The 12,569-nt window shown below is 51.2% G+C and overlaps 2 protein-coding genes across 4 annotated transcripts in view; one reads left to right on the top strand and one right to left on the bottom strand.

Annotated features, from left to right (window-relative positions):
* The window catches only part of enah (ENAH actin regulator), a 57,742-nt gene extending 51,937 nt beyond the window's left edge, over positions 1 to 5,805 (bottom strand). For all 3 annotated transcript variants that reach the window (XM_078094051.1, XM_078094049.1, XM_040160221.2), the window contains exon 1: positions 5,205 to 5,805. In XM_078094051.1, the coding sequence (XP_077950177.1) occupies positions 5,205 to 5,209 (5 nt within the window). In that variant the 5' untranslated portion in view covers positions 5,210 to 5,805. The remainder of the gene's footprint in view (positions 1 to 5,204) is intronic.
* A 4,300-nt stretch (positions 5,806 to 10,105) lies between these two features.
* Positions 10,106 to 11,629, top strand: srp9 (signal recognition particle 9). The gene is made up of 3 exons (XM_040161243.2): positions 10,106 to 10,648; positions 10,733 to 10,801; positions 11,172 to 11,629. Exons 1-3 carry the CDS (start codon positions 10,577 to 10,579, stop codon positions 11,289 to 11,291), a joined length of 261 nt encoding a protein of 86 aa, XP_040017177.1. The 5' UTR covers positions 10,106 to 10,576; the 3' UTR covers positions 11,292 to 11,629.
* Positions 11,630 to 12,569: the final 940 nt, after the last annotated feature.

Raw genomic sequence — 12,569 nt, forward strand, 5'->3', positions numbered from 1 at the left:
GTTCTTCTCCGTATTTAACGAGCAGAAGAGGAACACAGGAGCCGCCCTGCTGGAGCGGCACATCGTCTCTTTCCTTCGCTGTAAAGGTTAAAGCGCTGTGGTGTTTAGTGCTCGAGCTCAGGCCGGGACGCCCCCCTGGGGGGGTCATGTGTCTGAGGGCTCCCTGCCACAGCTACTGTCCAGGGGAACAACGCTGCAGAGGGTGGTTCCGGGTTGCGTCATCATGGAGGCCTACTGCTACGTGCTCCTTCCCTCCCTCCTTCCCTCCTTCACTTCCTCCTTCCCTCCTTCCCTTCACTTCCTCCTTCCCTCCCTTCCTCTTCCACTCCGTCCTCCTGCAGCTGCAAAATGTTCTCCTCTCAACTCATTCACATGGAGCTACAAGTGGCTGGTCCAGATTGTGTTGAATGAATGAGGGTCCATCGTTGGAGACAGGGAGGGGGCTCAGAGTTGACATCGAATGGGGTCAGCTGATCAGGACATTTGGAGACCCCCGCTGTAGAGCCCAAAGCGTGCTGGAGGGGGTCATAGATCTGGTATGGCCCCCGTACGGCGGGGGGCGACCTTCCGGGCAGAGAGCCCCCCCTCTGTGACCCGGCCCCACACACACGCAGGGAATCGTGGATTTACATGTTTGGCTTTTATCAAACTCAAAGTATCATCATCATCGTTGGGATTCGTCTTGTGGAGATCGTGCTTCATAAAAGCCGTCATGGTCACTTTGGGGTCTTCACTGAGTACCAGAAAAGTCCACTGCTGAGCCTGAGGAGTCACCTCCACCCAGCAACCCGTCACTGCACCACGACGCCGTCACTACTTCCTGTCCACAAGACCACCGCTTAATTTACCTGGATAAAGATGACTGTTTAATTAATAACCACCACGATTAGCAGACTGAGCAGCAGGTTGGTGGTTCAGTAAGTGGTGTCAAACCCACGACCTTCAGCAAACACACAACGCTGTCAGGGACACGTCCAGGGACACTTCACAGGACACGTCCAGCAGGCAGCAAAGTCCTAATCGGTACTGTGATTATTTTATCAGCCGTCATGGAACTATGGTTGCCAAATGAAAACATGAGGGCCGTGAGTGGGTGCAGGCTCGTGCTGGTCTGGGATCAGGAAACGACACTAGAGCGAGAGGAAGTCGCCCCCAGCTGATGACGGGGTCACGTACCTTCTGGGCGAGCGTGACGTTGAAGGAGTAACAACGAGCAGATTGCAGGTGTGTCCTTTCATTACATACTTTAAATGTCCAACGGCTCACATACGGGGACGTCCTCGAGCATTTGGGTTATTATCGGTGTCCACACCGTCCTCTGGGAGAGACACACATTCAACACACAGCTTTGCTGAGCTCATCACAACGGGTTTCCTCCGTCGTCCTGCTGACACAGAACCGCTCAGTGATGACGCATGAATGTGTCCCGAGGACAGTTACTTGACCTGGTCTCTGGGTGTCCATACTGATCCCTGGTCTACCCATCAACCCCGACCAAGGGACGGACACACACACTTTACCAGATAATAATCTCATTCAGCCGCACCCGGAGCCCCAAAGCTCGTCTTTCACGCGGGTGAATCAGCAAGAATCCGGGAGACGGTCGTCTGCGGTTACGTTCCTCCTCCAGTTGACGGAACACGACACGGCGCAAAGGGCGCCGGCTGGGGGAGACGCCCGGGGACAGGCCCTTCTCTGGATCACATTTGAGAGGGAGAAACCACATTAGGCGAGATTGGCTGAGCGAAGAAGATAAGGAGAGCGAGGAGCAGATGGTGGACAGGAGCCGGACGCAAGATCAGAATCTTCCCAAAAACTTCAAAAAAAGGGGGAAACTATCTGCAACAATCCCTGATGCACATTATAGAGCTCAGCCCGCCGGCACATGAAGAACACGGCCAGTCAGCTGGATTCAAACTGTTCCAGCTCATCGTTCATGATGGAATAGAAACGGATTCAGATTGTAAACTTTTCAAAGACAGGACAAAACAGGCAGAATTCTCAAATATACAACAAATAGAAAAGGTGTATTTATGCATCTATACGGGTTGTTCTGCTCAAAGTATCCACGTTGAACCTGCAGTTGTACAAGTTTAATAGATCTATGTCAGCTTGGACATGAGAATAGGGTTTTAAAAAGACGCACTTTAAAAGCGTGTTAATGTACAGTAACAGTCATCGTCCCAATGAGTTCAAACCTTTGACCTTTGGTACGGTGTCGTTGGGGGTATTTTGTTGTACGTGAGTATTTAACCCTGAATAACGGATTGACACAAACACCCTGCCATGAATATTTGCCCCCCCCCGTGTCTCCGGCCGCAGATGACGCGTCATGTACACACTACGGACACTACGGGGTCTGCAGACCAAGAGGACACACAAGGCGACGAGGCTTTGACCAAGTCTTACTTCTAATAACGCCGACTCTTCATCCGCCATGTAGAGGAGCTGCAGCGTGACGCGGACGCGTCTGTCTAGACGCCACAAAAGGGACTCAAGTCTTTTGACTCAACGTCGGGTCACATGTACCCCGTGTGGCCCCCCAGCTCACCTCATTTAGACCGCATGACAAGAATCTAACCTTTGAGGGACCACTTGTGGGTAGAAAGCAGGGCCCTGGGCTCCCGCCGCTCATCTCTGGCACCAGGGTTACCGTGGTCACGTTACCGTGACGCCCACCAGCCCCCCACGATGCTGCTTATCAAAGGGCCCGATAAGACAACGTCAGCGCTACGTGCCGCCTGACACAACGCAGGCGAGCGGACTGACCGCCGCGCTGTGGCCCTGGCGGCTCAGGAATGCGCATGTGCCAGCTATCTTTGACCTTTGACCTTTGACAGGCAGGATAAAACGGCCATCTGCTGGGCTTCAGCAAACAGAGACGCAGAGGCATCGTGACGGGCCGCTGCTTTAACTTCAAAGTGGCCGTGAAGAGTTTTGATCCAATTGTATTGCCCCCCAAAAAATGTTACAGTGCGACTTGGTGAGGGTTTTTATCCCCCACCAAGTCGCCAATATATGCACGGAAAATAAAACCTCTTCAACAAGATCTCCCCTCTTACTGATCCAAGGAAACGTTTACCTGCCCAGCGTACCAGTGAACTAAAATAACTTCACTGTACACATACGAACCGGTTCCAGAGAGCAGCAGGTCACAGCGGCGTGACGCTGAAAAGCATCCCGAGCGCCACCAGGATTCACAACGTTTCAATAAGTTCCACCTCTGATAAATGCCAATGTGAAGGACAATTACTCCTTGAAGGGGTTTATCCACGCTGCTTGGAAGCAGGGGGGAAGAGTTTGATCATCTGGGTGCTGGTGGGGGCGGGGCGGGGGGGGGTCTGAGATGTTACTGATACGTCTGATGGAAGACCTGAACCCTGAAACCTTCATCCGTGACAGATTTCTCCAAGCAGCCACCGTTCAGTCAGCGGCCCCTTGAAATCAATGGGTTTCTGTGTGTGTGTGTGTGTGTGTGTGTGTGTGTGTGTGTGTGTGTGTGTGTGTGTGTGTGTGTGTGTGTGTGTGTGTGTGTGTGTGTGTGAGACTCGGGTGAAGTGAGCTTATTGACAGTTGGCACCATTTTTGTTTTTCGATGACGCCATCTTGTTTTTTGGAACCAGAAGTACAACCAGACACTGGGAAAGGGTTAAAGTTCAAAGACAAAAACCACAGACAACTCCTGGATAGGATAACGCCTTGGAAGTGACCTGTCAATCACAGTAAGCCCCGCCCTAACGCATCGCGTTCTTTATGGTCTGTTTGACTCTGAACGGACCATAATTTAGTAAACTTGTGTTTACACCGTTTACTGAGGGAACAAATCCAGAGAGGAGTAGAGTGATGTTCTCAGACTCTATGGGACCAGAGGAGTCGCCCCCTGCTGGTCCGGAGGGAGAATGCACGTTTCAGCACGTCTCAGACCTCACAGGTTGCCACGTCGGCTCCGGCACCGATAACTTTAAAACACACGGCCATGTGTGCTGCATGAGTCAGCTCCGAGCAGCTGGGGCCGCGCGCACACGCACACACACACACACGCACACGCACACACACGCGCACGCACACGCGCACGCGCACACACACACGCACACGCACACACACACGCACACCTGTTGCACCGTGCAGACACACAAAGACCTCTCTGCTGGCCACATGACTCTTGACCATTGAAGGACTGCTGGGAGAACTGCTCTTAAAAAGCTATGGTGCAGACTTGGCAACCAGCGGGGGGGGGGTCATCTTTCGTCCTGCATGCTGCCGTCAGAGGTACAAACATGCCAGAGAACACATGAGGATAGAATGAGGGATGAGGAAGGAGAAGTTGGTGGTTTCCATTGTGGACTCAACAAGCAGCTCATAGAAAGAAGCAGCGCGATCGTTTGGCCAACAGACAGATACCGACAGCTGGACCCAGTTAGGGAGGGAGGGGGGGGCACAATCCACACTGCATGTCTCCCTTCTCATTACACACAGTTTGATGGGAGATGGGACTGGGGGGGGGAGGAGGTCCAACCCTTCCGTAAAGGCTGCAGAGGGACATTACCACGCGGATGGGGGGGGGGGACATTACCACGCGGATGGGGGGGGGGGGGGGGGGGGGCATTACCACGCGGATGGGGGGGGGGGGGACATTACCACGCGGATGGGGGGGGATCTCAAGCTGAATTAAGCACCAAAACAAATACAACTTCATCAGCAACTTTTCCCAATTTTTTTTAGGACAAGCTCTTAATCTGACTGATAACGGAGGACATACCCCAACTAACCCCTGACCCCAAGGCGGTAAACAGGGGGGTTACACATTGGGAGATTTGGACCCCCCCAACAGCAGTCTCCACAGAGACGCTCCGGGTCACTGTTGTCCTTCAAAGGGTCCTACAGAGCCAGCGTCCTCTGCACCGGGAGCAACTCGCCCCCCTCCCCGGTTACCGCGCCCCGCACACGGCGCCATGCTGACGGGTTTAAGCACGGGTCCACCGTATGGTTAAGGAGGCTGACGCCCCCCCAGGTCACCCCAGAACACCACCACCAACCCCACAGCCCACACACACGCGATTAAATCAACGCTCCCCATCACCCGCGCTGGCCGACGCGTCCCCCCGGGGTGCGCGGTGCGGGGGGCGGGGGGGGCGCGACACGTCCAGCTCCGCGACCCCCCCGCGTGACGCCTCACATTCGGGACCAGGGGGGAATCGTCTTACCTCATGACCCAATATGTCGGCGCTCCGCGGCTGACTTGTAGTTTTTCTGCCCCCAAAAAGTTGTCCGCTCGGCTCGAGGCGGCGGGCGGTCAGATGAAAGCGGCTTCCGGCGGCTTCACGGTGACAAACCGCGACAAGTAGCAAAGGAGACCGAGAATACGAGTAGAAGCGAGCCGGTCGAGCCCTACATGATCCACCGCGGCTCCGCTGCTGGTGACTGGCGGAGGGTCCGTTCCGTGGCGCACTCGGTGTCGGCTGTGCTGCGGCTCGGCTCGGCTCGGCTCGGCTCGGATGCCGGTCTGCTGCCGCTGCCTGCTGGAGGCAACGCGCTCTGCGTTCAGGGCCGCACCGAAAGCTCCCGTTTTAAGCTCCGCCATCACCAGCCGGGGAAAAGGCGCCGTAGTGGACACACGTTGGCGCTGATTGTGGCGCTATCGGCGGCACATTGGAGAATACAACACATGTCCGAGGCAGAGCGGCTTTAGTGAGACAACGCGGGTGCTGGAGGGTGATTTGGGGGGCAGGCTTCGTTCATGTGTATTGTGGTCACTAATCATAAGAACGGGTGTTGCGATGACGCGGGCTCGTCTGGCCCTCAGGGGAAATACTCCTCTAAAGGTTTGCTCCTATAAAACTCTTTCCGTGGGGCAATCGCGCCCGCTCCATTTGCGCGTTGTTGTTTCCCACAGTACCCGAACGCAGCAATTGACGCAACTTGTGGGACGGAGCACGTCCGCGTTGCCCCTGACAACTGAGTTGGTTCTGTCTGCCCGCGTGGAGCCGCGCAAATGTTACATCTGCTACAGATCTCAACTGCAAATTTGATATTTTACCAAATTGTATTATTAGAAAAACATGAGGCTTTTGCTAACTTTTGCATTTTGTAAATTCAACGTGAATATGACTGTTAATGACAAAGTACCCTGCTGAAAAACACAGCATAGAACAACATCCTTTCCATGCTGGTCCATGCTGGTCCATGCTGGTCCATGCTGGGTCGGTGCTGGTCCATGCTGGTCCATGCTGGGTCATGCTGGGTCGGTGCTGGTGAAGCTGGTCCGTGCTAGTGAAGCTGGGTCATGCTGGTCCATGCTGGGTCATGCTGGGTCGGTGCTGGTGAAGCTGGTCCGTGCTGGTGAAGCTGGGTCATGCTGGTCCATGCTGGGTCGGTGCTGGTCCATGCTGGTTCATGCTGGTGAAGCTGGGTCATGCTGGTGAAGCTGGTTCATGCTGGGTCGGTGCTGGTGAAGCTGGTCCATGCTGGTTCATGCTGGTGAAGCTGGTTCATGCTGGTTCATGCTGGTGAAGCTGGTCCGTGCTGGTGAAGCTGGGTCATGCTGGTCCATGCTGGGTCGGTGCTGGTGAAGCTGGTTCATGCTGGGTCGGTGCTGGTCCATGCTGGGTCGGTGCTGGTGAAGCTGGGTCATGCTGGTGAAGCTGGTCGACCAGCAACAACTCATAAATGATGCTGGTCCACCTCCCTGGTGACGCTGATACTTTAAACATTAGTATCAACGTTCAATTTTGAAATGAGTGCATGTCATTTAGCTCACATACATGTAATTATACAATTATTATTCAAGAAATGAAAAAACAGAATCAAATACTGATTTATACTGGAAGACATAATATGTATATAGAGTAACGGTAATTCATTTGAACAACGTGCAGCACGGAGCTGGTTGTCTGCTTCTACGTCTGTTTGGGTGGAGCTTCCTTCAAGTCAGCGACACGTGTACACGCGTGACCGATTTACCGCCAGAATCTAACAGCACCACTGCTTTAATGAGCATAGATGGCGTCCTCCACCTGTCGTTTAGCGCTCCGACGAGTGCGATACATCCAAGGCATCGTAACAAAAAGCGTCCTTTCTGGCCTTAACTGAGGCCCGATGTGAGGGAAGCCTGGCCAGCTGTGTTAGCGCCTCGCGCTGCATCTGCTTTGTAGACCGAGGAAAACAGTGAGACCATAAAGAAAAAACCTAAAGAACAAGAATAACACAACTAAGTCCACAATAAGCCGCTCTGGATATTCAGACTATTAGGTTCAGACGAAGCTCCCAGTGGTCCTTTTTTCAAAGAGGATTATGAACTTAAAATGAAATTGAAAGGTGGAGGCAAAGCCTTCTGCCTTTATGTAATGCCAGTGCACTTTGGTACGACGCCTCTGTGCAGGGGGCAGATGGTACCAAAACAATGGCGTCACTCTCTTTCGATCTAAGCTTTTCACTCAGTTGTCAGCGGGGGAACCGTACAATACAAATAGAAAATATCATTGAACTGCTCTCTGAAGTCACGTGGGAGAACCTCCTTTGTTTTCATGTCTGTGATGGTGGCATCTGAAGTAGATGATGTGGCGCTGGGGGGGACGAGCTGCTTCTGACTCAGCTGATGATGAATGAGCCGTCAGCTGGACGCCGCTCACTCCTCGCCATCTCTCACTGGGACCATCTATGATCAGCAGGAGAAGCACAAAGAGCCCCTTTAGGAGTTTAGTCTTCTGGGTGCATCCAATATCCTTCAGTAAAATACCTCAACTTTGTCTGCCATCTAGTGTACAACTTGCTGCATTACATCACCTGTCATTTATCTGACGCTTTTATCCAAAGCGACTTACGATAAGAACATTTCAACCATAAGGACACAAACTCAAACAACCAGAACAAGAAACAAGGATTGCAATTTCATCAAATAAGCCGATGTACAACCTGCTGTAGATAAGAACCATTATGAGTCCAATGTAAGTGCTGCAGGTAGTTAGTGTGTTAGTGGAGGTAGAGTCTGAAGAGGTGTGTCTTTAGTCTGAAGATGTGAAGGCTCTCTGTGGTCCTGATGTCTTCAGAGACCTCCTTCCACCATTTAGGAGCAGGACAGCAAAGAGTGGAGATCTAGTCGAGTGTTTTGCTCTCAGTGAGGAGGAACAAGCAGTTTATCACATGCAGAGCGGAGAGGTCAGAGGTCGGGAGGTCGGGGTGTCGGGAATCAGGAAACATTTATTGCCAAAATATGTCAAACATACAAGGAATTTGTCTTGGCGGTTGGTGCGTGACAGTAGACAGTGTGACAATAGACAACAAGACAGCAGTGCACAAGTAATAAAATAAGGTAAAATGCTAATGCAATGGGTTTGTAGAATAAGGCTACGGGTTAGTATAAAACAAGGGAATAAAGTTAAAGTTAAAAATGTAAAATATTTAAAAAGTTAAAAAATATATTAAACATAAAGTGCACTAGCGAACAAGTAACACAGTTAAAGTGACGTGTGCAGTGTGAGGGGGAGTGACCGGTGGAGTGTTATAGTCAGGCAGTGGGGGACCGGCTCTGTTGATGAGCCAGACTGCCGACGGGAAGAAACTGTTGGTGTGGCGGGAGGTCTTAGTCCTGATGGACCTCAGCCTCCTGCCAGATGGAAGGGGCACAGACAGTTTTTGTCCGGGGTGGGAGGGGTCGGCCACCATCTTTTTAGCTGCTTCAGAGACCTGGAAGCGAACAAGTCCTGCAGGGACGGCAGATTGCAGCCGATCAGCCTCTCTGCAGAGCGGAGGACACGCTGCAGCCTGCCCTTGTCCTTGGCTGTGGCTGCAGCGTACCAGACGGTGATGGAGGAGCAGAGGATGGACTCCATGATGGCCGTGTAGAAGTGGACCATCATCGTCTTTGGCAGGTTGAGTTTCTTCCGCTGCCTCAGGGAGAACAACCTCTGCTGAGCCTTCTTGGTGATGGAGCTGATGTTCAGCTCCCACTTGAGGTCCTGGGTGATGATGGATCCCAGGAAACGGAGGTTTCAGGTTGTTCTGACTGCACCACGACACCAGATGGTCAGACTCCACCTGTAGGTGGACTCGTCCCCACCAGAGATCAGTCCAATGAGGGAATTCACTAGAGCAGCGTTATAAAAAAATATATATGTATATACACAATATATTCCCAAAAGAAGTATTACATTGAAATCAACTAAATAAACTTTAGCAGGGCTCTGAAGTTTTTTAAGGCGTGACATTTTGTCGGGGGTGGACGCTGCGGCCGCCGGGGGGAGTAACCAACACGGCTCGGACCGGAGTCCGATTACTTGGCGTGAGGAGTTGGATGTGTGGCGCGTGTGCGTGACTAGAGACCGAAATGCGTGACACTTGAGATTTAACCAACCAATCAAACAACAGTGTAACGGTAGTTGTTTAATAGTATTTTTTTAGGTATGTGTACTGCAGTTTTGTGGTACTTGTGCTGTATATTTCTACACTTTGAGGTGGTACATTTATATTGAGACGGATTAATGCCACTTTATCCACATTTCCACACCTCTTCAGACTCTTCCTCCACTAAAAGACTAACAAACTGTAGAACTTAAATTGTACTTATAACGCCACTTATCTACAGCAAGTTGTAGATTGGCTTATTTGATGAAATTGCACTTTCTTGTTTCTTGTTCCTCTGAGTTTGTGTCCTTATGGTTGAAATGCAGTTATTGTAAGTTGCTTTGGATAAAAGCGTCAGCTAAATGACATGTGATGTGATGTATGCAGCAATGCTACCTCAAGGCCAATGGAGCAAGGCCAGATTGGTTGTATTATAATATGATTTTAATACAGTGCTTTTGCCACTTAAGGATCATCTGAATCTTTCCTCCATGATGACTGAGCACTCATCTCATTCTTGGATTCAAAAATTACGCTAGATCTCATCTAGAGTGCAGCAGCTCAGCCAATAATAATGACTATGATCTGAAATCAGTCAATCTTATTCTGAGCCATGCGGACCGTCGAGAGGGAGCTGGGACGGGCTTCAGTCTGAAGGGAAACCACCAGGGGGCGACAAGTTGAATTTCCCACACAATCCACCTCACAACTATTTCCGGTCCTGCGAAGGATCATGTCAGAATAAAGGCTGCGGGCAGTCGGGGCCATGGACATATGGTGTAAGCTTGTAGCTCCGTTGCTTTAACACGCACTTGTTGATTCAACTCAAGAAGTGTAACTCCAACTACATTGGTTTATTTGAATATCAAAATATGGAAGTAAAGTGTTAGAATGAGATGAAGCTAATGAATAGGAACTTCATATCAATTTAGTCACTGGTCCTTTATTCTATTAAATTTGAACTTGTTTAAATGGGCTCCAAATAATATCCTGTATTATCTATTTGAGTCATCTTTCTCTTTTTGAATCACTATTTGAAATGACAAAATAATACGATAAACCTCAGAAGGAACGCTGGACGTGCTTTTGTTTCGAAGCTGCGACCCGGAAGTGGTTTCTGCTCAACATCCCCTTCACGCTGATTGGCTGCGCTGATGCGGCGTTCTGTTAGCAGCGCCGCTCCGCCGAGTGAGACGTGTTCTTCGGTGTAACGGTCACGTAGCTCTCGTTAGACGACATGCCGTATTTCCAGACGTGGGAGGAGTTCGCCCGCGCGGCGGAGAAGCTGTACCTCACGGACCCCATGAAGGTGGCGAGTGTTCACCGCTCGAGCGCCGCACGCTAGCCGGGCCGCTCGTGGCCGCGCTTGACGTTCCGTTGTTCTTGTTTCCAGGTGCGCGTGGTGCTGAAGTACAGACACTGCGACGGAAACCTCTGCATCAAAGTGACGGACAACGCCGCGGTGAGTGACGTGAGCGAGTAGCCTCGACTTCTGTTGGAAATGGTCACTCCGGGGTCTGTACCTGAGGTCAGGGCATCACGTGGGCCCCATTCCAGTGACGTCAGCTGCTGCCAACAACGTCACGTGTTAATGAGTCCTTCCGATACTCGTAGTTCTTCCTGATGAGTTTGATCCATCAACTACACGTATCGAAGGTCTTTACCAGCACTGTGTGTCTGGAGACAGTGACGAAATCATCAGCTGATCTGGCTACCGGAAGTGCTTGTGTACTACACGCAGGATGAATGAAACGCATGAAATGAACCGGCTATGATGCCAGTGATGGTGCTGATAGTAATGCACTGGTAACTAAACCTTTTACGTCCCACAGTGTTTACAGTACAAGACGGACCAGGCTCAAGACGTGAAGAAGATCGAGAAGCTCCACGGGAAACTGATGAGACTCATGGTGTCCAAGGAGACGCACAGCGGCTCCATGGAGACGGACTGAAGCGCTCGGCGGGCATCCGGACTGAGCTCAGTGGACACGGTGGTGGTTGTTTGCACAGGACCATCGGTGCAACGTGGAGCCCCGAGACATGGACCTGGTCATGCATACTGTATATGTTTTATTCTCTCAGGATGTTTATGATACGTTCTTTATATAAAAACAATCCACTTTCATTTGACTTATTGTGATTCATCCCAGACGGCGTTCCTGTTAGGCGCGTGCAGGCTGTCAAGAAGAGAGGTGCTGCAATGTAAGCAGCTTTGGCACCTTGATTGTTTTACTGGAGCTTGTTTTATTTTCAGCTTTAAAGAGGACAGAAATAAAGGACCGGCAATGAAGACATTGCATGTTTTTAGTCTTTTCTCTATTTACATCAATGTCGGATTCAATTTCAGCACAACGGTTGTTTTATGCATCACAGACCTGATTTCCCAACAGAGCGGAGGACACACACACACACACAAATGCTATTTTGTCATGTGTTGCGTGTTCAATAAATGCGTATTTAGCCCAGTATCTGTGTTCATCTGGTCTACAAGCCGGTATGTTGATGAGCCCTGTACCACCTGCTCCTGTAGGCAAAGCTCGGTTGTAGTTCTTGCTCTTGAAGGGGGTCCATATCCAAACTGCCCACTTCCACCCTTTCTGCCCGGAGGGCTGCAACACAAAGTGCCACCCCAAACCAGCGGGGGGGTCAACTGCCAGCGAGCTGTGAAGTAATACAGGCGATAGCGTGACCTTCAGTGAAACATCTAGGAGTGTTGATGTCCACAGCGTCTTCACCCCCCCACACGTGGACATGTCAAGGCGCACCCCCCCCCCACCTTTCCCTCACCTAACGTTCACTTCAAGCCTAGTTTATGCTTCTGCGTTTTCAGAGCGACGCAGACGCAAGACCCCCTGCGTGTCCCTTGGTGTCTTTTCACGCGTCCTCGCGTGTGTCGAGACATTTTCCTCCTGCAGCACCAGGCTGTGATTGGTCCGCTGACTACGTCCTTTACGGAGTCTCACACCTCCGCTTTCAGCCCGATACCGACATTATTAAAACCAAGAATGTTTACGAGAGAACGGAGCAGATTGAAGAACTTCTGTGGGAAGAAATGCGTAAATATGAGCGCTTGTACGAGACGCCATTGGCGGGTTTAGAAGCGGGTTGGATTCACGGAGGGAGATCGCCGCACACGAGGGGAACAAAGTCGTGGAGGAAAATACGGGACAAATGTGTCCTTGATGAAAAGCAGCAGTGTGGATGCACGGGGCAATAAAGTCTATGATCAA

The sequence above is a fragment of the Gasterosteus aculeatus genome, chromosome 18 (genome assembly GCF_964276395.1).
Source record: "Gasterosteus aculeatus chromosome 18, fGasAcu3.hap1.1, whole genome shotgun sequence".
Lineage (NCBI taxonomy): Eukaryota > Metazoa > Chordata > Actinopteri > Perciformes > Gasterosteidae > Gasterosteus > Gasterosteus aculeatus.